At 33.9% G+C, this 27497-nt stretch overlaps 1 protein-coding gene across 1 annotated transcript in view; it reads right to left on the bottom strand.

Annotated features, from left to right (window-relative positions):
- Positions 1-27497, bottom strand: part of LOC128671076 (MAP kinase-interacting serine/threonine-protein kinase 1-like) — a 60572-nt gene that overhangs the window by 27136 nt on the left and 5939 nt on the right. The window contains exons 2-3 of the mRNA XM_053747222.2: positions 19762-19833; positions 16474-16577 (exon numbers count right to left, since the gene is read on the bottom strand). Coding sequence (XP_053603197.1) covers positions 16474-16495 — 22 coding nt within the window. The 5' untranslated portion in view covers positions 16496-16577; positions 19762-19833. The remainder of the gene's footprint in view (positions 1-16473; positions 16578-19761; positions 19834-27497) is intronic.

The raw sequence follows: 27497 nt of genomic DNA, 5'->3' as shown, positions 1-27497 counted from the left end.
CCGATTTAGCTGAGCAAATAAAGCAAAGGGAATCAATTAGTCTCACGAAGTGTTGCACTATGCACTCGTATTCAGTAAGTTTAAAACAATACTTTTGGCTGTTTTAACGAAATGCTGATATCAAACTTAATTAATGCAAAAGGGATAACTTTTAAACTATGAGAAACATGCACCAATTATGGATAAGAGTAACAATTGCTTAGCAACTTTTAGGCAAAAATGATCATTATAAACAGCCCTGTAAGCAAATATCAGTTATATTTTGTAATTTATTCAAAACGGCAAGAATGAAAATTTAGAAAAAACTGGAAAAACGCTCAAATGTTAGAGAGAACACAATACATAACATTATGTTATCGCTGACCTAATGGTTTATGAGTGAGAGATTGATAATGGATTCAGTATGGATATGGATATATGCTTGGCTTTTTGATTAGGTTATATTTGCGCTGCGCAGTCTAGGAATCAAGGCCGAGTGTATTATGTAGCTATCACATTGCCCATTACAGCACCTCTTTACAGCTGTTTTGATACTTTTTTGCGTTGAATGTGTCATGGCTCGTTGGAGATTTCTCGCATTTTTTGTTTAGTATTTGAATAAAACATTAGGTACCGGTTGCTTGGACACTAGCTGTTCTACCTAAGTACTGTTTATCTTTCACAGTGCAAAAAACTACTCTCAATGAAACTCATTCACATAGTTTCGATATTTATATTAAAGCAACTTTTGAAATCGGATCTCATAGAAAACTTTCTGTTGTAAATTTGTTATCTATTTCCCGAAATCGAATATACAATATTTGATTGAAATCGTAGTTAAGGTTATTGGTAAAGTCCCTTATTTTTATGGGTATATTTAAATCCCAGCTTCCTTAACCTGCTGATATCATATGGCCCCAGATAAAAAACTAAATCGCAAATCACTTTTATCTTACGCGTGAACCGCGTCGTGTTATGTCGTGATCGTGACTAAAGACTACGATGAATTCCATTATCTCAATAATTAATAGGTAACTAACTGGATACCTGAGCAATTTATTGACTCAGTTACATCAGAAAGGTCAGGTGATTTAAAAAAAATAAACGCGTATAAATAAAACAGTTATGACGATAATTATAATAAAATTCGTCACTTAATTCGATCTCGTGGGCATCAGAAATCATCTCCATTTTCCGCAAGTGTAGATACTGTATGTTTTCATAACATCCTTACTTACCGGATATACATATAGGTACATATATCCACTTGGCATAACGACCTTGGTTATGTTATGTTTACAACTTGCGATAATTTCATTACATAAGGAACAAAACAAAAATGGCGACTTAAATAGGTATATCAACATGACACATTCGCCAAAACTGTCTTAAGATTGTTGGAAGATAAAGATGATAAATATTATTGCGCAGTAAGTACACATCGAAGATATAATATCTTAAGTGATGGCTCTAAATCTTTCGTTTGAACAGATAAATTCAATGATATTTTAATTGTCCCTGATAATAAATCGTAATATCATACACCAAACTTTTAAATCTAAACTTAGTAGAAGTACCCACCCAAGACCTAAAACTTATGATAGTAACGATTAAGAAAAACATCAAAATGTCAGAAATTAAATAGATCCAGAGCTTCAAAACATGAAAACATAAAAGAATACGGAAATGAAGTGTGAGAGTAGCATGTTATGGCATCTCCCTAATGTCAGAAAACTTTATACATTAATTTGAGCTCGACCCAGTATTTAATATGGACCTATAAGATGTCATAATATCTATATAATATCTATCCTATAATAACGAATAATAATTTATTATTAAGTTTTTGCTAATGACTGATGATAACTAATCTTCTAAGCCATTCGCGTGTGGAATACATGTCAGAAAATTAATACGAGTATATATGTAACAGTTTTTAGATCTGATGTTTCTCATACCAAGTAATTATTCAATAGAAAGTATCATGAGTATTCCTGCTTGCATTATACTTGTACGTATACCAAATTTCATCGTGTTTAATTTGCATTAATGTTGTAAGAATTAATGTGAAATGATCCATTTTGAAAAACTTTCAAGATATAATCCTTCCTATTTCCTAGATTTACCAATGAGCATACGAAGTTAGGTGCTAATACAACCATCAAAAAAAAACATATGTACTTATTATTTTCCAAACAACTTTAGCCAAGCAATGTCAGAATACATCGAGAAACTTCGAAAAAACCATGTAACAATCTATTTACTCTAAGTATACCTTTGTTTGCTGTTAGATACGATCGATACACGTACAAAAAATATGTTACGTAACCTACGAATCAGCAAACATTTTGCTTAGGAGCAAAGTTTACTTATTCTATTTATATTGTACTATATTAGTGATGCCAGAATAAAAAAAAAGAAATTCATTTCAATTCGCATCATACCTACATACATAATACGATCACAGATAATATTTTTAAAATGTACACTAATGTAATCTAATATTATAAAACCTCCTATTATAAAGTCCTCTACTGCATCTGTCTGTCTGTTCCCGATAAACTCAAAAACTACTGCACGGATTTTCTTACGGTTTTCGGTTCACCAATGGATAGAGTGATTCTTGAGGAAGGTTTAGGGGTATAATTTATTATGTTTTTACTCAAGCGAAGCCGGGACGGGCCGCTAGTATTTTATAAGTAAAGTACCATTCTATTTTTATTTCGACGACTTCTTATATTTCTGCCACATCAACAATATTCAAGTTATGAACAATTCACATTTCAGCAAGCATGCAAAACGAGTTATGAATTTATCGTTGGACGGCATCTGGGGTCGACACAGGTCCATATTTAATTTTAAACTACGCAGTAGAGCTCACCCCTCGGGGGATGAAACCGATCGATGTCCCTCAGTATCTTCCCACATTCGTAATGACTACAATGCTTGTTTAAGTGTTGCAGTAGTAGAAATCGTAACTATTACTTAGACAGATTTACCGATAACGGAGAAACTTATGTCCAAGGAACTAGAATTTTGAGATGTTTACTATAAAATAAAAATAGGAACAGAAATTCTTTCATGGTAACTATTAAAAAATATTACTATTTCCATCGAAATGTTTACTAGTTTGTTATTGGTTTCGAGAATGTTTCCTTCTTTTGGAACCGGCTTCAAAATACACCATAACAGACGGCCGAAACATTGTTTTGATGATATTTAAACTGTGAATACCTTTGTTTTTGTTTGCACAGCATCTGTCAGACAGCGAGGTGTGCTTTAATACAGATTTTATGATAGTACTAGTAGCATGAGATAGGGATAGGGATGAAGATATGTTAAGGATAAAACGTGCATGATGTATTTTTGACAAAAATAAGATCACTGACACAGAAAAAAATTAGAGCACGCTAGCACATGCCATGTATCCTGAAAGCCTAAATCTAATTTACTTAAAAAACTCTTATCGGGTCATAAAAATGTGATAGCAATTCCACCTAATCGTAATCCTACGCTTCAGACTGTTTGATATAAAACTACTGACATACTGTATACATTGTAACATTATATTGTGATATTATTTCCACATGAGTTTTCAAGTTTATGACTGCTACTAACTTTCGGTACTATGCTTGTTTGACAGCAACTACAACTATAAATCCATAAGTGACTTATCTAATCTCTATCTAAAAACTCAGGCCTACTTGCATAACAGTACAGAGGATTTCGAGAAGTCTGATCTTTTTGATCTAATTAATTCAGTTAATTAGTCTCAGCATAATAAAAATTCTAATAACAAAGTCCTTTCTACAGATGAATCTACTAAAGGGCCACGCGAATGGAAAATTTTGTTGTCGCTAGTATTAACAACAACTGTCGATGTGTGAATGTAGGTCAAATGCGAGATACGTACTAGACAAATGTGTGCAACAGCTGACGACCGTGCGGGGTCATTGCCCTGCATCTAACGAGGTCAACAAACCTTACTACCCCCTCCCCTATAAATGGAGCATGTTTACATCTCCTTGAATCTTCAAGCAGCGAATTGACGTGTACATTGGAGAATTATTCAAATCATTTCAAATTCGATGAGCTGAAACTAAGGGGGCAGACACATATTGGATAAATACATGGGAAATTAAAAAGCTGCTATATTCAAAGTAAAAAGTTTTACTTTAGATCGAAGTTTGCAATAAATCCAGCCAGTGACAATTTATTTATTTTTCAAGTCACACTGCAATGCAATGGACTCTTCTAGAGACTTCACTAATTACCTCGCAAATAACCAAAGCGATTAGTTGAAAATGGTAGCCGGGAGTTGGTAGTTAAAAATTGAGCACGTAGGCAAAGATACTGGGCGCCTGCGCGTGGTAAACAAGGCTTGCGTTGAAATAGGCACGTAGGCCAGATTGCCTTGTGGGATATTTGTCAGCCCTTGAAGCTTCGCCTGAACGAAGTTAACGGAAGTCTGTCAACCAATATTGGAGTTGATTTTAAATCGTAAACAACACCACAAATCATGACATCGCTTGCGACTGCTTTATTTAAGAAATTAGTACAATCTCATCGGTAATGGAAAGTCGTATGCATAATAAGGAAAAACAAAACTAATGATAAGGACATACTAAATCCTTCATTATATATTTTTATATATTTTAATTACGAATAATTAAAATATATAATTGTGAATTACGGATAATTAAAATTATTATTATTATCATTAACAGTCTATAAAAAAGCATTTTGTATCAGAAATGGAGGCATAATGCCACAAATGCATTAAATTGACGATTCACAAAAATCCCAAGCCAACAAAACTTATAACTCCAAAATTTCCATGAAGTAGATCAAACGAATCGAACCAAAACCTATACATATTAAAAGACAGACATTTATTGGGTTGGAATTGGATACAATGCAATGTAACAAACATATTCAACCATAGTAATAGAATAATCCAACACTTCTGGATCCACCTTTCAAGATGTGTCTCAAACATGGTCAAAGCGGAGCAAATATGTCATTTAGCGAACGTCAAAACGGTGTAAATTATTTCGAGTAGATCACGCTCAATAAATGATATTATTGAGGATCGAAGCTCCAAATCTTTCAAGGCAATATAACCAATACTATAAAATAGCTTGGGTGTATTTTAAGACTGTGCTAATTAAAGGCCAACCGAAACCAAATATCACGGAGTATCATCATCAATTAATTTAAGAACTTTGTTCTTGTCGGTGGAGCATTTTCCATCTTAATATCAATAATGGGTCCGTAATTCGTTGTGTAATTTATATCGGTTTCTTTATGTCTACTTCCGAAACCAAGTCATTGAGCGTAAATACCACAAGGAAATAATGTAAACGGTACATGGATAATTAATTTACTCACAATGTCTCATTTGGTCGAATTTGAGTTAAAAATCAGAAATCATAACAATCGCCATATAACAACACGTTTTGTAGCCACATCTAGACATAATAGTATTTAAATTATAATAAATAACACGCAATATTATCATAATCGTATGGACAGCCCGTCTGACCGGTCGTGCTTGTCAGATTTATCACGGGAAAAACACGGGCTAGCGTGGGTTGAAATCCGGATTGAACCAGAAAAAACCTAATGGGTGCATCACAAATGCCATAGTGACAGCAGGACGCCCTAACGATACTAAAACATAAGGCAAATAGAAATGTATTCACGAATAACCATTAACAAGCAAGACGTGATAAACATTTTATTTTTCCACTCGCTGCTAGCATTGACACGTGCTAGCAAATATTGATATTGACAATAGTGATGCCCAGTACAACTATAACCTTGTTATCGCTTGTGAATTTGAGATCTTGATTGTATTGATACTAATGCAAATAAGCATATTCAAATTCATATTGAAGAAGTTCAAAAGAGGGGAAGAGACATTTTCAATACTCAATATTTTTATTGCATGCCATAACGTTGACACGGTGTGATAACTTATATAAAAAAGCACGACCACTTTTATATTTATATACCTATAAACCATTACAATAATACAGAAAGTATTGCTAGTAATCTTGACCATGGTAATCCTGGGATCCTATAACATGACTCGGCAATTTAACGATGTACAGTATCGATAGTTACTCATAGACATCGACACTTCACTACTGCTGATGGATTCCTGGCGGCCTGTTGTCAACAGGCGGGTACTGGCCTTCGTATTGTTTGTCCCAGTAGTCTATATGTAGGTTAAAGAAATGTAATAACTATGGTACCATTGTATAACATCAATTCGTCCAGTAGGATACACCTGTGCCTGTTTTCATACAAAAGATTCGCTATAATAAAACACTCCCAAATTATACAAGACGCCAACAAGTAAGCGTGTACTATTATCATATAGATTTATCATTACAATCCTCTCATTTTATGTCGTGTCCTTGCTTGCCTTTACTTAAAAGCACAAACAACTCTTAATTTAGTCAAAACTTTCTCTGACATTTTGGCAAACGTGTACAAAACAAGTCGGCTTGTAATACCTAAATTTAATCATGATACGAAATCACAATTTAAGCAGAACAGAGAGCATTTAAATGGCGTACATATAATTTTACATTTAAGGTTACAAACGGCGAGAATTATTTGCAGCCGTAACAGAGCTTTTATCAAGTCTTCTTTTTTGTATATACTGATTTAGCAGAAATGGAATGGGCCATCTGCCAACAGATATGAATAACCGAGACGAAAAAATAGAATTGTGCTAAAAAGACATTTTGCTTTAATATAACAAAAGTAACAACATGTTATCAGCCGTTTAATTGCGTCCAGACATCAAAGTAAATTAAAATATACATACGACAATAAAAACTACGGTCCAACCAACCAGGGTGGGTATTGATAAACTTCCATACATTACAGTTGCTGCTATCAGTCCGCCGACTGACGCATGTGTTTGTGAACTAATATTAACTCGATCACTCCACATGACGTCTCGTCTTGCTTGACCCTCAGGCTGATTTCCACCAGATGTCTGAAGTAGATAAGTGGTAGGCAAAGAATCTCTATCAACAGAATGATTTTGATTAAAACAATTTCGGTTGAATTTGCTCTACTTATCATTAAAGGCGGAAAAGAAACCTGCAGCTATTAGCATCTCACTTGATTGTAGTGAATATAATCCATAGCTTCAGTGAAAGAACTTTGCGATTTTTTTACTAGGCTTTTGATGTGTCTCACTGCTGGGCAAAGGCCTCCCCTTCCTTTTTCCACAAATCTCTGTCGAGGGCACCTTGTTGCCACCCCCGCAGGAACCTTTGCGATTGGCAAGGAAAAGAGTTCAGAACTGTACTATTCGCAACTGTACATACAGAACATTACTATTCGCCCAGGGCCATATTTCAAAGGGAATAATTATATCATTCGGGTATTTTTATTGTTCGGTACAATATTTTTTTATTATGACCTACGTCTATCGCTTTTTGGAATATTCACAATAATTCCAACGTTTTCGAAGCTATTAATCTGAAACTACTTGTACTACAAATCATAATTTGCAACGTGTATGAATACCAAATACCTTGTGATAATATCCAATGAATACAAATAGGCAATAATTATCCGCACGTGACACTAATTTATCCGATCTGATGATTACGGTCCTATAATCTACATAGTTGTATTAATCTACAATATTAGGAACCAGAATTCATTTTTAATAGCCCCCCATTAAACTTATTCATGTTAAGTCGGAAAATTGTGTTTTGGTAAATATATAAATTGCTATGTAGTGCATAAGAAGTACAGGGAAAATAAGTTGGGTAGAAAATAAACAAAAACAAAATTAAAAAATAAAACCTTCTTAGATTATTTATTATAAATATGGTTAGTAAGGTGGACTTAGGAAATTAAAGACGAAAATAAAAATTAATATTTGGCAACTTGTCCTATCTATACATCAAATAAAAGATTAAGAAAAATCCAGAGACACCGAAGAAACTAATCAGTCAATTTCTGAAAACGTCCTATCGTAATCAGACAGAACTATCTCAACGCAAGGAACTTAGTACAATTTCGTGACGCGTGAAAAAAATTCTAGAAGCTACTAATTTCTAGCTAAATAAAGATATCTCAACATATAAAGTTATATATTACAAAAAACAAGGCCAATTAAAAATAGCTCATAAAATATTCCATTGTAACATTCAATCAAATGTGGGGCCAATCGGCCGCTAGATAACGATGTTTATTGGGAGCCCGTCTGATTGCTGGCTACAACTACAAGTGGTACTATTATATAATGGGCTAGACTACCACACAAATACGAAAATATCATAAATCTACATCGATAAATAGGTATATTATTTACGCAATTATTTACACACAAATGATCAAATGAGAAATACTTTCTTACTTTTACAAGTGTCATCGGGCAGAATCTTATCTTCAGCCATTCAGCTGATGCTGCTACATACCTATGCGCTTCTAAATTTATTTTAATTGGTGTTCATGGTCAGACTTTTCTAGTTGCCTAAGATATCAGTATTGTCATTACATACTTTACACATGACTAGCGACTACAAGTTGCGATCGATTGAAATATAATGGACTAAATAGAATTTAAAGAATTTTACACAAGACTTGCACTAAATAACCACCAAAGTATTTTCAAGTCTGTCCAGTACAGAAATAAACGAGTAAGCGATCAAAGATAACCTTTTATAAAATTAGACACAAATTAATCAATGAACATTTTTAAAAATAAGTATAGGGGGAGTTAGCTTGAACTAGCTGGAGATTAAACAATACAGATCATTGGACCAGAATATTAAAAAGAAGAGTTCGATTCGGATAAGTTGTAACAATCATATATTAAAAGCATACGAGTAACATTGATCAAAACAATTGTTTAAACCTGAAACTTATTAAAGCAATATTCTTTAGGTTAGTCATTAATTAAACAGACATTATATGAAACGACTCATGCGACGCTTTTCCATTTAGTAGCTACTAGTGATACAGTAGCGATATTGTAATGTAAACTATTGTTCTGAGGTTTCATACTGTTTTATAGAAACATGCGTAAACTAGTCGAGTTGGACGTGGGACAGACTAAACAATACATCATGTCTGGGTCAAAGCCATAACTTCTAGCAATGGAAATAACTCACGGCGTGTCACCGAAGTAAACCACTGGATTGAAAATCTTTTGATCGTTGCAAATAGCGTAAACATATCAGAAAGTACTTAAAGCTATACTTTTAAAGCACTTTTTTTTAATTCTTTGGGGTTCTACGTCTGTGTAGGTTTAACCTAACCTAACCGTAATTATTTATGGTTTCAAAACCAATGTAATAAATTGAAACAGGTGACAAAATAACAACTCAATTTTATCACACTACTAGCAAACCATCCCGTATTTATTTTTTTCACTTATATAACTATTAGCAAGTAAAATTATGCCATGGGATGAAGATAAATCTGACAACAATTTATATGGAAGGTTCAATGGAAGTTACCAGGGTTTAGGATGAATCGTGCGCATAAATAGAGATGAACAATCTCGCAAATTCAGTCTTGTGTGAGACAGGAGGTTAGATAAATTATGATCACAAGTTATTTTAGACTAGAAGTGTTTAGGGTTTCGCACCTATGCGAATATTATGTAGCTTCCTTAGGTGAGAGGATTTTGTTCTTCTTAAGAAACTTCTTTCTTACTCGAAGGAAATATTTATCAGAATAAAATAAATTAATAAATTTTCAATAGCTGTAGCTAATAATTTGCTATGCATTAAAAATAAAACACATTTCTGAAATATTGCTTACACAAATGCGATTTGAAATATTCAATGAAACATGTTAGTCTTACTAGAATGGAAAACAAAATACATTCGGTTCGCTATCAAAAGTGATGAAATGGAAACTTTTGTTATACGAGTAGTATTCAACGCAGTTGATTAAACAAAGTTTCATGAAGTCACCAAGAATTTTGCTATTCACCAACAAAATTGTCGTATGACTCACGAAGACAGACTACATGACTTTGAAACTAGGGGAACAAACTGACACTAGCTGCCGGTTGTGACTCATTATCAAGACAACGATATATTTATTTTAATTCCGTCTGAATGACCAATTTATATTGGTTGAATGCTTGCTTAGGCTCATTCGTTACAAGGCAAATTATATATATTGTCTGATCTTTATTTAACTATCCATTCGTTTCTATTTCGTGGCAATTGAGGGTGAAATTAACATCATACACTACCATTTTACCAGTTTTTCTTTACTCGTATACCAAATTTCACCGAAAATTTTCTTAGGGTATATTTTACGTGAAGGAATCATAAACATCTTCACAAACTTTCAAGTACAAAATCTAGATAAAAGTAGTCGGATCTTGGGTAAAAACTGTTTATTTAAACCCATACTTATACACATAATTGTGAAACACTGGAATAAAATATTTTAATTAAAAAATTCCGCTATAAAATGAGCGTTTGAACTTTAAAATGCCCTAATCGTCAACACTTTTAAAGTAACTTCCACTGTAATTGCATACACAAACCAGTTAGCAACTTCGCGGAACGGCAACGGGCGTCCATCGGCCTATCCACTATGCCGAGTGAAATGATATGCCGTCCTGACGCAACTTCCTGTGGCTACTTCACTTGTAAGCCAATTTGCTTAAGTGTTTTAACTTTATTTTACTCGACTGCGGATGGTTATTTTTTACATATCTATGTTTGTATTTTTATTTAAGCATTAAGATATTATAATTATGAATTTGTATTGTCGAAACGTCTATTTAAAACAAAGTGATGCAATCGAGATACAATGTTATCTTAGGCTAGCTCAAATATAAGATATTAGTGAAGAACCAAAAGACCTATTTGAATCATTACAGTTAAACTTGCACAGATATGGTTAAGTGGTTATAAATTACAGATAAATACATAACACAAACCACAATTTGATACCCTTGTTACTACAAGGGTATCAAAGGGTATATCAGGTACTCCTGATCACAAGGTCTACCATAAGAAAAAATAAACTCATAAGATTTTCAGGAAATCAAACCCGGAACGCGCAAGACCCATCATCAGACGAGTCGTGTTGCACTCGCAGACCATTCCGGCTATTTACGAAATCTGAAATCGTCACCACAATAAAGTGTTACGCAAGTGGACGTCACACGGAACAGACGACTGCCCCCTTTCTGGAGACGCTGACGTCATTTCGCTCAATTTCCTACTTGCGATCTTCCTGACTGAAACTAATAAAGATTTAAACTGGCTTAGGATTTCACATGTTCTCACTGCATTGCAAAGATGCTGGCATCATCTCATCCGCTAGATAAGAGCTGATAGTTTCCAAACGGCTGGACGCACATTTTCCAAACATAGCTAAGAACACTCTCCATTAAATACTCTTTCACATAAAATAAACTAGACCAAAATCGGTTGAGCCGTTTGGCTGCTACGATGCCTCGGACAGACATACAGATACACTGACACGTTACACTTTTCTGTCGCCGGCTGTTAATGAAACAACGTGGTTCAGAATAGATGAACTTTTACCTGTTGAATCTGAATTCATCTGGGCGAAAACAAGATTTCGGACCATTCTGATCCATATAAATGAATAAATGTTCCTTCTTGATGTTGAGAAGGTTGCTTGACTGTTTAAATTTAAAATCTTAAATATTGTTATAATTTTACTGCCAAAGAAATTCGAGACATTAGTAGATCAACTTTAGCTATTTTATTTACAAAACCAGAACAAATTGACACCACACAGCGCAGCGCCAACCGCGCAGAATATGATTTATTATCCTTGAATAGAAATACTGCCATATAATTTTGTACACGATATTGATATATATATAAAGTTTATTTTGGACACAAACTAAAAACCATTGTGTAACTGTACAATTTTCATTGGATCTCATTGCATCAATACCGATGTATTGATAATATTATCGGTGCTATACTAACTAACCATAGAATCCAACCCAGTCTTGGCCCCAACAGCGCAAGCGCACTCAACTGTCAAATGTTTTGTGTGTTGAATGTTCTTTGTTAAGATAATAAATTCGGGTTTTTATTCAAAAAGAACTGGCGCCAAGGATATAATTGAAGTATAATAAAATAATTATAACGCTTACTTATACATTACAATGTAGCAAATATAAGGTAATTGTGTATTCGTTGTCACTGGACTTTTTTTACAATATGCTCGGTAGTCAAAAGAAATTTACAATAAAAGATGGGAAAGCAAAAAAATGTTGTCATATTTGAAACAGATTTCAATGGAAACCAGATCAGATTCATCATCCAAATCTGCTCATATTTGTGCAGCGAATACAAAATACCTTATACGTACTTATACTTTTTATCATAGTTGACGGGTCCCACTGTTGGGCAAAGGCTCTTACTTTTCCACCCATGTGAGTTCATTGTAAAATCTAGAAATCCTTTTGAAAATGTGTAGCCCGCCATCTCCTCCTAATAAAAATGCAATAAAAATTCCTAAACACATACGAGATGCACAACCAAAAATAGCCGTTACAATATAAGTAAGCAAATAGAGTGAGCATAAACACGGTTGCAATTGGAGATAGGGCAATCGGACGTTGTACAACGCAGTCGGGGTTGGCAGCGAGCCAGTACCTTTCGCCAGGTCATTCTCTCAAGAAAGCTGGAACTAACGCAACTTATAAGGAAAAAGTCAAAACTGAGCGCGGTAACAGTGATTAATAAAATAGTTATTAATATATACATAGATCGACTATGAGTTTCTGTATCAATCTCTATTATCTTTAATTCGGCATTTTCGTTAACTAGTCGCTTTCCTTACTAATGTCATCAAAGTCGTCGATTCGCCAATGTCGCTAATTGGTCATTTTCGTTGATACACCATTTACAGTATATCCATAACTATCATAGTAATCCATAATGAGCGGAAAGGTTGACTTATCGAGATTGTAATTTACATTGGGCCAACCAAGAAGAGAAGTGAACCGAAGAAGATTTAAAAAATATAAGATAGTGGAATTACTCCATTTGCTAGCTATCAACCTTTTTCAAAGAATAGGATCAGATTCTATGGAGCGAAGGGATGTGTGATATTGGGAGTCCCTATGCTTGTTTTTTTTTTTTTAATTTTGAAATACGTTTTTATGTTTAGAGCAGGTTTATTCAAATCCATAATCCACATATTCAACTTGTTCAAATAAAAAGACCAGATGAAGTTATTCTGATGTCTGAGCAACAATGTGAATTGGATAAAAAATTCTAATAATTTCTCCATCATTGTGATAATTTTGGCTAAATAATAATTGAAATCGCTTGCATACACTCCTAAGAGTGTAATGCAAAGATGCTGGTGTAAAATTAAGCAAATAATTGAAGTATTACTTGGCGTCTTTACTTTTAAATCAATCTGCGGATGTGGCCAGCAGTAACCGCGTGGTGATACGGAGAATTACCTAACTCTAGAAAAGCTAAGCAATATAAAGAACGATGTTGTCTAAACAATAAATATACCATTCATTCAAATAGAGAAAAAAATCAAACAGCAATATTTTTTTTTTTGTAACGTTGATGATACCTGTAAACTAATGAATTAGACACGAAAAGGCTAATGGCCTTAGATTAAAAGCTAATAATTAATCAACTGTGCGGATTAACGATATCACAAATACAGTAATTAACGTTTTAACTATTGCGCAGTTAAAGACTTGAAGGAAAATAACATTGCATTGTTTGGGATAAACATACTGCTAATTAGCGTTTCGTTTTGTAAATAATCTAGAATTTAACTGTAATAAAACCGCCGTGAAATAATAATACTAATACGAAACTATTAAATTTCCACAAAAACAAATACAATGCGTACTACGCACTTTAAAAGAATTGATTCAAAATACGAAAAGTAATGCACGAGCATATTATCCATACTAATAACGAACACGGTTTCCAAGTGGTCGTTTCCGATTGATATTAAATTATATGTAGACGTCCAAACTTATCAAATGAATTTCATGTCATAATATCAGCAAATAATTTTATTCCGGCTCCATTGAAGACATTATTTACTAGTAAACTATGTACTAGAATTAATAAAAAAGTTTAAAACATGTCAGTCAACATTGAATGATCTGCGCAAAATATTGGGTTGATTGCGTCACAGAAACGTTTTCTAAATGGAAATGTCAGATACCCGAAATTGAAAACTTGTTCCTCATTTATACTAATTTGAAGAGGGATAAATTAAACTCGGCGAGACTTTCTACCGTCCACGAATCATTAAATATTCACTCCTAATTGGTTTACACGAGTGCCAACAGGAATAAAAGGCAGGAAATAAAGCACATTAAGGAGACTTTAGCAGATTCAAAGAATTAATCTCATTTAGTAATATACTCAATGTAGACAAAAAAATCAGAAGGCATGGAGCATTCATAAAAAAATAGAAATCTGACATAATGTAACTATGTGAACGATACGAAGTATAAGTATGTGAACGAATCCCATATCAAATGGGAAGAAAGATGGCGGACGGTAACGCTCAATTTCAGAAACATTGTGCTATGAAAAATTTGCATGAATTCTTTAGGTTGAATGTGGCATAACATAACCGCGTGGAAAACTGAACAAGTATAGGTATATTTAGACGGTGCCGAATCAAATCCATCCGCTGCGCAGTTCGTTATTTTGGCTGTGGAAACAGCTGACACATGGCAGCATAGATCACGCCGCGCCGCCACATGGCCCGAGAGAGAACACATTTTTTTCTACGTTACACGGTTTAATGTTTGTTTTTCTGCATTTATTGACTGAAAAACTTCCAAATCAAACACATGTTTCAGTTCGCCTTGACCGACGACGCCATTAGATGTTTCGGTATGGGAAAAATTTATACATTCTTCAACAATGAAATAACTATCATTATGTTACATGTTAGTTATTCAAATGATTACTTGGAGGTATGTATTTATCTATTTACGTGACTTTTTTTTACTGGAATTCATCACACGAATACAATACCATGTGTACTATTCATATTTTTGATAGATAAGTAGTTTCCAATTAATATCCCATTGTATAAAACTTACTATAACATTTTCAGTTATTTCATCATCATAGAAAAGAGTTTCGGGCGGGGATGAGCAACAAGCTATAAATATTACTACATTATGGTCTGATATTACTTGGCCTTTAAAATAGGAAAGGCAACACGTAAAGCGTTATCAGTATATTTTTGAGTCATGTGAATGAGTCAACAATCCTTTGCTATCGAAAACTAATAAAAATGTAATCGACCGTGAACTCCACAATGTGGAATGAACCTGACGTGGACTTAGGATGTAAAGCTACGTCTACTGTTTTTAATCATGTTAGTTTAAGCTCATTTCTTACGTTACTATTTTATGTTAGTCTACTAATCAAATCAGTTTTAAATATTTATTTTGGAAGTGGTGTTACTCTTTATATGTATCAAATATGTATAAGAAGTGAGCAGACATAGGCCTTTTGCTTAGTGGGTATCGACGCTGAACCGTTGAATTTTTTAAAATTATAAGTCAACTAGCTGCGCCCCGGGGAAAACGCTCCCGTAGGAAATTCAGGATAAGTACCCTATGTGTTATTGCAGGTTATTTTCTACCCATGTACCAAATTTCATAACAATCGATCCAGTAGATAATGCGTGAAGAGGTAACAAACTTACTTTCGCATTTAGAATGTTAGTTGGTATGGGATTATATATCTTAAAATTATCGTTGAATAAAAAAACTATGTTTAGTATTTGTAGTCCAACAATAATAATGACAACAAAATGTTTAGAATATTATGTTAATTTCTAAAATCTGATACCATGTTTGAATAAATTCCATCTAATAACTATAACCACAGTATGTGGGCGTGCAGGCGGCAAAACAGGTAGAATGGGCCTGTAGGTGTGTCTATCAATAAATTGTAAACATTCGTGTCTCCCTCACACACGTACAGACAGCCACGACTTTCGTGACCGTGTATAATACGCTTAGTCACAAACCTTGTTAACTTTGTTATGTCATTCACTTACACAAAGCAAGTAAAAGGATGTAGCGTACTAATGCAATCAAAGTAATTAGTTAGACAACGGCCATAGCCATCTTGGAGCTAAGCCAAAGGGTTCAATTGCCCAGTGAGTAGAGTGACGAGTTAACAGTATTAAAACCAATTGCAAGCGTCCTACTCATTCATTATCAAGACACTATTCACTTTTAGTCAAGTATCACACCAACTGGCAATTTAGATATTGTAACGACTTTCAAGACGACAAATATTTCATACAATGTTAGTGCAATATATTATGATAATGTATCTTTAATTCCAGATCAGTGCAGTTCAGCTAACCGTAAGATAGTTATCAAACCACTCCCCAGCGAAGCTGTAGAACCAGCCGCACGAGATCAAGACAGGCTTGGGATTGATCATTACAATAATTTGTTGTGACTTTACTTACATGAGCTGGTTTCCAACAACATTTCTAGGCATCAGCATAGGCGGCTCAACCTTGGGCGGTCTCTGGGCTGGCCACTTCTATGTTTATGCCACCACCACACGTGACTGCAAATAATAAAATGATGCAAATTATATGAAATGTTTTAGATATGCGCCGAGACTCAACGAAAATATAAACTTCCGACCATTATTCAAATTTATGGTCACGTAACTAAGTTTGTCGCAGAATACTAATTTGTTGTAAATGAAATGCTGAGTTATACGAGACATCTGATTGGTCATGCATTAGTTTTGGAAGAAAAATCTAGTTTCTTTTGACAAATTAGGTTGGTAATACTAAAAAAGGCTTACGGAATGAAGCAACTGATGGAGCTAACGTCTTTTCTGAATCCAACTATGCAATGCAGTACTTGTAGATTTTTAACCGTAAAAAATAGCGTTAGTGATCATTAGCTCACACTAGCTAGGAGCGTGTAATCTGCAAAACATTTTAGTGCCCTAGGTTATGAGCAGAATGCTGATAAGAAGCTATGGACTGCGAATGTTTAGAGAATTTTCGTGGAAACAATATCAAGAACTACAAAATAGTCCACTAACGTTTTGATGGTTCTCAGAATTAACGTAACAAGTAATTTACGAATTAAGCTTAAATACCGTTGTAAATTACTATCACTATTTTTATGTTATTACCTCAGATCAGTAATTTAGATTTGAGCTTTAGAAATTTATTTCAAATTACACAGTCTACGTTAATGTCGTGGAATTTTTAGAGTAGCAGATCTTAGCCTATTATGATGATGCTTATAATATTCCTAGAACTTTTAGCTTGCACACCATGTACTTTTAATATAAACAAACTGAATACACTAACAATAACAACACCATAGTATACAAATATTGTTACAGCTTATCTTATTACATTATAATCCAAAAAGCCTGAGGATTTAATATGGCTGATCGATAGCATTTTGTACTTCCCAATCGTAAATCTTTTATCAGATTACATACATTCTCAGGATATCAAGGACAACGTTCTACACTAAAGTGTAATTAACAAGCCGCCATGTTATTCTGGCATTGCTGAAAACACAAGAAGACGTGGTTTACGATTACCCACTGCACCTTCAAAATCTTGATTTCCTTTTAGTAAAACAACTGATCGTATATATTTTATTTGAATATTGACATGTCTCGTTGGTCTGCGATTTCTGAGGCTCAAAATCAACTAATGTTTAATTTGCTTGGTATTAAATGTATAAAAGTATATCTTTGTAAGTAACAAGAATTCGAGTTTTCTAAAGAGGTCAAGCCTTCCGTTACAAAGGAACAAACAAAGAACGAATGGGAGGCATACACCTGCCGCGCCGCAGCCTTCCTACTCCACCCATCGAACCCTCTGCGCAAGATACGATCAAGTACATTTTACGGCACTAAATTCTTAATGACCAACTAAGAATTGATATTGAAACTATTCTTAGGAAAATTCCAACAATTAATAATGATAGCGACTATCTTCTTTTGGATTTTAATCTCAAATTGGATATAATCTAAGATTATGTTTTAATTATGTCACCTTTTATTATTTATAGATAAATCAAATAATGTCTACCGTATTATATCCAATTTTAAAAAACAAAGATTCCCCTCAAGTTTCAATTGTTATCAATGAAAACGAGAGTGTTATTAAAATATTCTCCTTATGAGCACCTCGTAGGCATAAAATTAGTTTTCATAGATTGCAACCTACATATAAGAATGTCATACTTTTCGTTTCACATTGCCAATTACCAATGTATCACACAAAGGGTAGGCTAAAGTCAAGAGGGTGCATAATGAAAAGGCCAGTTCGACGGTTAACACAAAACTGTTATTAAACATGTCCATCTATACTCAATAAAGTCTTACGTTAAAACCATTGATCGCAATAAATTTATATGTTAGTACTCCAGTTTAATCTAAAGGTAGTGAGTTAAATAGACAGACTATATGGAAATCCTCGTTCGATTGGCTTATGCCGCAACAGCTTATTAGCTCAACCTCAACAGCTTGGGTTCAGTGTAAACTTACGGGGACGTGGTATTACACTTTCTGATGTCAGGTATTACAGTTCAAACGCTCTATATTCTACAGTGATACAATCGCGCATAGGTACGAGTACATGTCAAATAGATAAGTATAGAAACTTAGGCTAGAACTTCGTTCAGTCTCGTGTAATAGAAATAATATGAGTGTTTTTCAGACTCATTTGAGCATTTTACCAGTTTAATATACAATACTATTACAATTGACTATTACAATATACAATATTATTACATTACAACAAATTGGCATCCAGTGACCTCCCATCATCCAAAAATATGACACAATTAATTTTCAAATTAATAATTTCAATTTAAACACCGAAGTCTTTGTGCCGGTTAGATGAAAACATAAAAATGCTTATGCGTTAGCGGAAATATTAGGCCAGAAATAAATACTAATAGCCTTTTGACCATCGGCCATCACCCCGAGCTTTGACCGAATGTGCGTCAGCGTTTTGGATGTGTTCTAGGGTTGCCAACCGTATTGTAAAATAGTATTTTTTGGGTTACAGTTCAAAAAAATAATATTCACACTAGTATATTGATTAAAAATGCTTGTAACGACTTATAAGCCAATTAAATTTCTTTAACATATCATATACATATCATTATCATAACATATCATTCTTTTTTTACATATATAAATATTATATATATATATATATATATATATATATATATATCAACCTGTTCCTAATGATAATTTTTGGATTAACGATATATGGAATAACGATATTTTTTGGATTCTATTGTTTCTGAAAGCTTATTTTGCAAAATATCTACTACATGTTAATTGATGAAAAATGTTGGCAACCCTAATTTTCACGAAAATAGCGCGATCTATGAAACTTTGGCAGCGCACAACTCTGCAGGAGATACGCTCCTAATTCCGAATCCTTTGTTCTCAAGTGAGGTAAATTTCTAAATGTATCAATGTTGGATAATAACTTTATTTTAATTCACATTTTTTCGGGAAAGTTCGGAAATCCGAGCTGTATAAAACGTTCTAGAGATTGCTGACCATGCGCAGACCTGTTAGTATAACTATAAAATCCTTATCCTAACATTATACATGCGAAAGTAAGTTTTGTTTGTTACCTCTTCAAGCCTGAATAATAGTAATGTAGTTTGAAAAATAACTGTTCCCGCGGGAAATTTACGCGGGCGAACGCGGGCAAAAGCTAGTCGAATATAATGTAGATACTTACCGGTAATTTTACGAGCAAAGTCTTGTTTGTTACCGTTGAAATAATATCAAGTAAGGAGAAACTTCATGGAATCTGAAAAGAAAATAAGGTATTTACAAAAAAATAAATTCGACATGTTTTGTTGGCATCCCGTTACTTTCCATAGAGTGAACTCTTTGAGAGATTATCTTGTGTGCACCATCATGTTATGCTTATCATAATTCAATGCATTGTCATGAAAACCGAAACGACGGGAATTTCAACACGGCAAGCGGAAATAGGAGAAATGAAACTGCAAGATTTGATTTCTACAGACAGAAATGATAAATGAAACTAAATAATTATAGAAGCCGAGCCAATCGGTTTCAACTGTCACAAATCTTTGGAAATAAAGTGAAATCGTATCTTTTAACCATATATCAAGGACGATGATAATGGAGAAATTAATAATATCTAAGATTATTTTTGATAGATTCTACTACTTTTGATATTTTTGATTCAACTATTTTTGATAACCACAACGTTTGAATAACAAATAGTAACAGCAATATTTGGTAAATTAGTACAGACTTAGAAAACTACAAAAATCACATGTGTATTAATGTAATAAGTATTGAAGCAGGTATGTATTTGTAGTGTGCATACATATGTCAACTTCATGACCTAAAGGAGTCCCGTACGCAAATGAGTTTGACGCAAATTTAAAATAATTGGGCAACAGGCCAAGCCGACGGAAACCAACGCTATCACGCGATATTCTGTATTTAATGTAACAGATAAAACAAATAAGATTAGACACGTGGTCGTTAAAAATTAAATACACGTCGGTTATGATCTTTCTAGTAAAATCTTTATCTGGTTATTTTAAAACCTGCACGCAACCGCCAGGCAGAGAATGTACTTTTTATATCTATTATGGTCCCAAATCCCTATTATTATAGGGATATGTAAAAAATAAATTATATAATCGATATTTATAGTCAATTAAAATTGACATCGATATTTTTTAAAATGCAACCAATAAAACTTATGCTAAGAATAAGAAGCCTGTCAAAAGAAGCGATTAGCCTAGTTGGAATCGAATATCAATCTTGTTATACAAATCGTTAATTTTCTACAGAAATCCAATGTGGAATGAAGTCCGGAAGGCAGATCAAATGATAATGTTAACCACCACTGGATTATCTATCGATCTCAATTTGTTTTATTTAAATATCTTCAATGTACAGAAACACTTTTTTTCCTGTTTTATTATATGTATTGATGATGTGGAATAAAACACACACAACCAATTATGAATCCTGGGATATTATTATCAATTTATTTCTTGGCGATGATAATAGTAGTTTCATACACACTGATAAATCAGCCAATAGAGTGCAGGGGTCGTCACAGTGGTCGGTGAAAAGTACCATATATGATTCACATTGATACAAAAATTCACGTGAATATAGTAGGTTTAACAGGCGCACCGCCGTTTTATTCCTTACAAGTAAATAGTCTAGTAGGTTTCCTCACTGTATTCTACTTCGAAGGCAGATCAGGGTGATCGATGAAGTGTAAATGACCACGAGTCAGAATTCTCTATAAACTCAGGAGGTAAGTACATAAAGTGTAAGATTCGAACTTGCGCCTCTCAGAGGCAAGTCCAAATCCTAGCCCGCTTGGCTTAGCTTCAATTTGTGTAACATGTTTGCAACTGATAACGGGATTGGGAGCAGATCAGATTAGCACTCGATCAAGATACCGGAGCGCAAATTACTCATCTTGGACTATTACCGAGAAATTTCAATATATGGGTGCACATACGTAAGTGCATGTAGGCAATTATGTTATCAACTATGAAAATGACATATTTACTTAGGTGACGTTATCGAATGCGCAAATGAAGACATGAAAATATTCAATAATCAAAACATCGCAACAGATATCGTTAAATTTACTACAAACGTTGTTTTTATTTATACAATAAAACAACAAGAGTGCAAGATAGGTCATATATAATATAAATCTCATTTAAATATAATTATATATTCGGGTGATTTGAATTGGAATCCAATAAACCACAGCAAAACTCTTACATTGTGTCATAGTGACTTTGCGATTCGGCCTGATACCTCACGCGCGCATATAATTCAAACTATTTAGTTGATTTGATCTAATTTGGATGATAATAGGGAGGTGTTGGATGAATATAAAACCGCAAATCAATAAATCACGTAGTAGTACCTATTGTAAACATTGCAAAAAAATTAAACCTAGCAGACAGCGCGCGCGCAGCCACGCAGATAAAAATCTAAAATAGATTTGGCCAGGCGCCGCATGTGTCGATGCTGCGAACAATGCTGGAAACTAGGTCGACAATCTGTTTACTGTGTCAAAAATGCTGACCATAGAAACTGCTGAAAATTCTAAAATTCATAAGCGAGGAGAAAACTGTCAATGTTGATAAATATTTTCCTGAAACCATGCGTAACAAGTTACAAACAAGAAAACATTGCTTTTCGACGACTTTTCCAAAAATATCATTCAAATCTTGTATTTTTTCATTGTAAAAACCTAAATTTATAAATTTAGTTTAGTCGTCATTAATTTGAAAAAAAAACATGCATCTGTATTGGAAGAAAAAGAGCATATTGAGCCAACGATTAAATGAAACGCCGACACGATGCGATTCAACATTATTAAAACAATAAATCAAGAAGACAATGTCCGTAGAAGGGACGATGAGCGCTAAAGTGATCATTCAGTTTTCCTGTATCTATATTCTGTCCAGGAAACTGTAGTGTCCTCGAAGTGGCGCCTTCGGTTCCGCATTACCGGGAAAGTAGCTGATTGAAGACACGGAATAAATTTAAGAAGATATCAATTTTATCTGTACACATTATACTTTATATACCGATATCGTATCTCTCGCAGGTGACCCTTGGGAGCATACAGTCACGTGGCGTGGTTTCAGCTAGGTCAACAAAGATAATACAGATTTATACTTTTCACGTCGTCTGGTGCCCTATTTAAGAAAGTTATGCTTGTGGAACGGTAATTAGATCTGCCGATTATTAGGTGGACTGGAGTCTGAACTAGTTTAGACCAATATTTAAGGCCTTCAAATTAAGACTGTTTACGCATGTATTATAAGAAGTAAATAGTAATGTGAAAGTGAATATCTTTCAAGCTAAAAAGAAGCAATGAAATAATGTGATTTTTAATGTGGAGATAGTTGGAATGGTGGTGTCTGTGGAGAGTTACATAAATGTTACTTTGTGCCGCGGAAGAAGCCGCGGGCAACAGCTAGTAATTCCATAAATAATATGTTAAAATAACGCTCTAGGAACTTCAATAAATTCAATGAACCTAAATATCTAAAAAGGATGTCGTTTATAAAGATAGTTACGAATAAAGTCTTCAAGTGGCTGTCTCGTTATTCTGACCACACGACCGCGACGGAAACTGGCGAGTCTGGTGACAATCACAAGTTGCTATAAAATACCAATGTCGTCTCATCATTGTACACTCAACCTGCGTAGGGCTATGACTAATTAACATAATACAGATTTAAGATCTCGAGATCTAGAAATATCTTCTAGACTATCCTCACAAACAATATATAAACCAAGCACAGGTCCTGACAGTCACGGGTCTAAATTTATGGCAGTTCTATCATTATATCATAAAATAATCCTGCACGTAGACTAATAAATATAATCTCCTTCAGTAAATAAACCGACATTTTCCTGATTTTCATGTAAAACATAAACCAGTCTGTTCTATTTACGCACGTGACCCTAAAAAAAGCGATTTGCGACTACGCCGTGTTCATTTCGCGATATTGATTCAACCTTGGGCACGTATACGTGTAAGTAGTCGGTATTAGCAATAAATTCAGAAGCTCAAGAGTCGACGTACATTTATAAGATATTTTAAAATTTTTACTACACTTTCCGCGTTTCGCGTTTCCGCGATAATTGAAGTAACTACAGAAAAAGTGCTTACATAATTTTTTAACAAGCTAAGAGATTGTAAAACCAAAGTCATGTGCTGCGTAGTATGATTTTGCCAAAGGATAATGACGCAAGACAGGGCACTAACACAAAAATTATAGAATAATGATTCGTTTCCCAAAATGTAATTGCCTCTCGCAAGCTATCCTATTACAACTTTGCCGTATACGTAGAGAATATAGTCACTGACATGTAAAATATGGTGTCAACCACTTTATGTGGATCCTCCCTCACGTAAAAAGCGATTAAACATCAGTGAAGTGAAGCTAGTAAAAAGCAAATCACTCGCAATGAAACTGGCTGCATTTAATGTAAAGTGGGTTATTTCGACGACTAACAATTTTTTGTACGATGATGGAGTTAGTTCATAGTCGTTGATGTAATAAAAAATGCTGCATTCGCAACAAGAAATTGCACGCGAGCGGAACTGCGTGCAATAGTAAGCACATGCACTGCGTCTGCATGTTCCTCATCTACTCAAGATCGCCTGTTTAGATAACTTTCACTAATATGGAATAAAGCCGGTCGTGCATTAATTACTTCTAGTTTTTCATTTGTAACGTAAACTATACATATGTATGTATTTTACAAAAAGGACATTTGAATACAAGCTTTTTTTGTTGTCAGAGAGATCTTATTGCATTCTACGTGTGACAAAAAAATCATGTTCTAGCAGTAAAACATTGAGGAGTTTCCACGTGTGAAGACCTTCCTGGGTGCACCATCATGCTTATTATTATAATAATGCATTGTCATCAAAACTAAACGTGTGTACAAACTTTCAGCTGGATCGGCTGAAGATATCTGCTTCAAAATTGAGTTTCAAGATTCCACCCTAATAAATATAGGGACATACATAATTACATTGCAAGTTAAATAAAAGCTTGTAATAAAATATAATCAATTTCATATGAGTCACTGTCGGTTTCATCATAGTAATGAAATACAGATTGCAAATTTTAACCGTTTATTTCATCAGAATAACGTCTACTTACAAAGAGTCAAATAAGTCGTGTCAGATGTAAATTATTTGTCAACGTGATCAAGAATATTGTTACAATAGCGTAACTATTGTAACAATATAGTACAGGATAATGATATACATAGATAAAACATAATTACTATGACGTTTTTGTTGTCGTAGAAGTTATAATGAAAATGTATATAGAGGCGTACCTGATAGTTATACTTCACAATAGGTAGTAGATAAGTATTCTGTGAATATTAAGTACCTATGCAAAATACAAAGCAACAACAAATTTATTTTCCCGACAAGTCATACGATGTAGAAGGAGAACCGGTTCTAGCAAAGTAACATTGCGTTTTAAAGATTTAAATTAATAAAGCAAACAATCCCATCGACGTCCACAATAAAGGTAAGTATAACATAAGACAATATCTTCGCTAGAGAACTCATTAATGAAGACTTGCGTCATTATAATAATAATAAATCAGTTCTAACTGATACTTCTGCATCAATGAGAGATTAGCCTTCCAATGTAAAACATTTGCTCCATAATATGATTGATATATTTTCAAATTTGGTGCTGATGATACTAAATAAAACACTATTCCTTACAAGGTAGTTACAGATCACGATTTTGTTACAAAGTGGTTTTAAAAACTTATAATAGCTGAGGGCAATTAGGTAGGTACATAGTTAAGTATTACGAATCGATACATATCAACAATAAATCAACGAAATTACGGCAATCAAAGGATTACACTTTCGGAGTTTTAGGTTCACGCCAATAAATTAAACATACTCAATTTGAAACAATATAAAAAATCTTGCAATATCTGCAAGAATGAGGAAATACGAATAAAATAGCCTATCAAAATGTTGGCGGCTTCAATAAACTGTTAGAATTTATTATTTAATCTAATCCAATTCAAAGCATACTGTCACACACACATCACATAAGCATCACGAACTATTGGGTCAAGGAGAGCGCAAGATAGAAACATACGATCAACCTTAATCTTTTATCTAAATACTTTAACCAACGTCGAGATGTAAAAATAGGAATCACTCTCCCAAAAGATAACGGCATTAACGGCCCATTATAAAGATTAATATACCAAAAACACATTAGTCTACCGTTACACTGCACCCCAAGTATTATTATACATTCATGAGGGAACGAATTCAAATTTAGTTGAAAGTTTTAGAGGACGAAGACCTCAGAACAGTGAAATATATTTTTTCGTTTAAGGAAAATGCGGTTGATACCTACGTAAGTAAGGATCTTTAAACCAGAGCAAATATTTGGTGTAAAACACACTGCCTTTAATAAGACTGGGTCAATGCCACTCGACCTATCGATTTCGGATGCGAATCATAAACACTGAATCCACTTGCTCTACATACTGTCCGTGATAACAGAATTTTATCGAAAAATTTATATTGCAATTATTTAGATAGCCAGAAAACACAAATTACCCGTTTTAGATCTAAATGGAGTAAAATAATACATGTCATTCAATCCCAACCCAAAGTATGGAACTAATTGGAATTTGATTAGACTGGAATTATGCTTTCCAATTGATCAAAGATTTAACGAATTAATTATTACGACAATGTTTTTTGTTTTTAGGTTATATATATATATATTCGAATGGATTTTATGGATTTGTAATCCACTCGTACAATTATTTGGTTCAAATTAAAATCCAAGTCAAGGCTCCAAAATCTGACAATGAAAGAGCTTATACCAATACAGGATGACAAAATAAACAAGAGTCTGATAAGTAATGCCTTTTTTGCACAATCATAAGATTGTGAATTAGACAGCCTTTGGGGCAATGGGACATAATACTATGGGAATGAAAAAAGGATCAGAAATTAAACTTTTTAGAGGACACTTTTTAGTGAAATAAAAAAAAAATAGTTTCCATACAAAGTTTTACCAAGTTGTCGATTAATTTGTATGGGGGTTCGATTGTTGACTTTTTTTGAAATTGTAGTGTCACGAACTAGATCTACTAGAAAGATTGGCTACTGTCCAAATAGTCAGCCTGTACTTAAAAGCCACGTGGTCGTGTCGTAAATAATGAAATTGTCATACTGGATTGCATCAGAAATTACACAAGTGCCCCAGGATAGGTCATTATAACAGTGTTGCACTTCGAATGGACTCTATATGGCTATATTTTCAACGATTCAAGCCAAGTGATAAATATAAATGTGCAATCATTGACTTGTATTATCAACAAAAAATTATTGAACATAAAAAAATATGTCAGGAACACAGCCAATGATAAACAATACAATATATTCGATGTGATCCTGATTGATATGTACATCGATATACGTATGTATGAGAAAAGAATCCCATATTCAATTAGAAGTCAACAAAGAACGGTATATATCACGGGAAATTACCATGTTTGCATGTGACTGAAGCTGATTGAATTTTAACCAAGGGTCTAGGGTTACTGCCCTAGCTTGATTCTATACTCGGCTTTACTTTTTAGGTCTCGATACGATAAGACGCCTGACTTGAGCAGAGGAACATACTAGGAGCATATTTATTTTACAATAAAACTTTACAAAACATTATATATCACAAAAGGTAGCAAACGGCACAAAGTCGGTAACACTCCGGTTACAGTTGCTATCGCACAGGTCATAATCGTGTTGGCGTCAGCATGATTATTATTCGCTCTATTATCAATTTTATCTGCCTCTTGATAATCTTTAAACTTTAAATGTGAAAGAGAATTGGGGGAATATTATAATATAAAATATGCAAC

The sequence above is a fragment of the Plodia interpunctella genome, chromosome 6, assembly GCF_027563975.2.
Source record: "Plodia interpunctella isolate USDA-ARS_2022_Savannah chromosome 6, ilPloInte3.2, whole genome shotgun sequence".
In the NCBI taxonomy this organism is placed as follows: Eukaryota; Metazoa; Arthropoda; class Insecta; order Lepidoptera; family Pyralidae; genus Plodia; species Plodia interpunctella.
The sequence above is the reverse complement of the archived record's forward strand: the minus strand, read 5'-3'. Positions and strand labels throughout refer to the sequence as shown.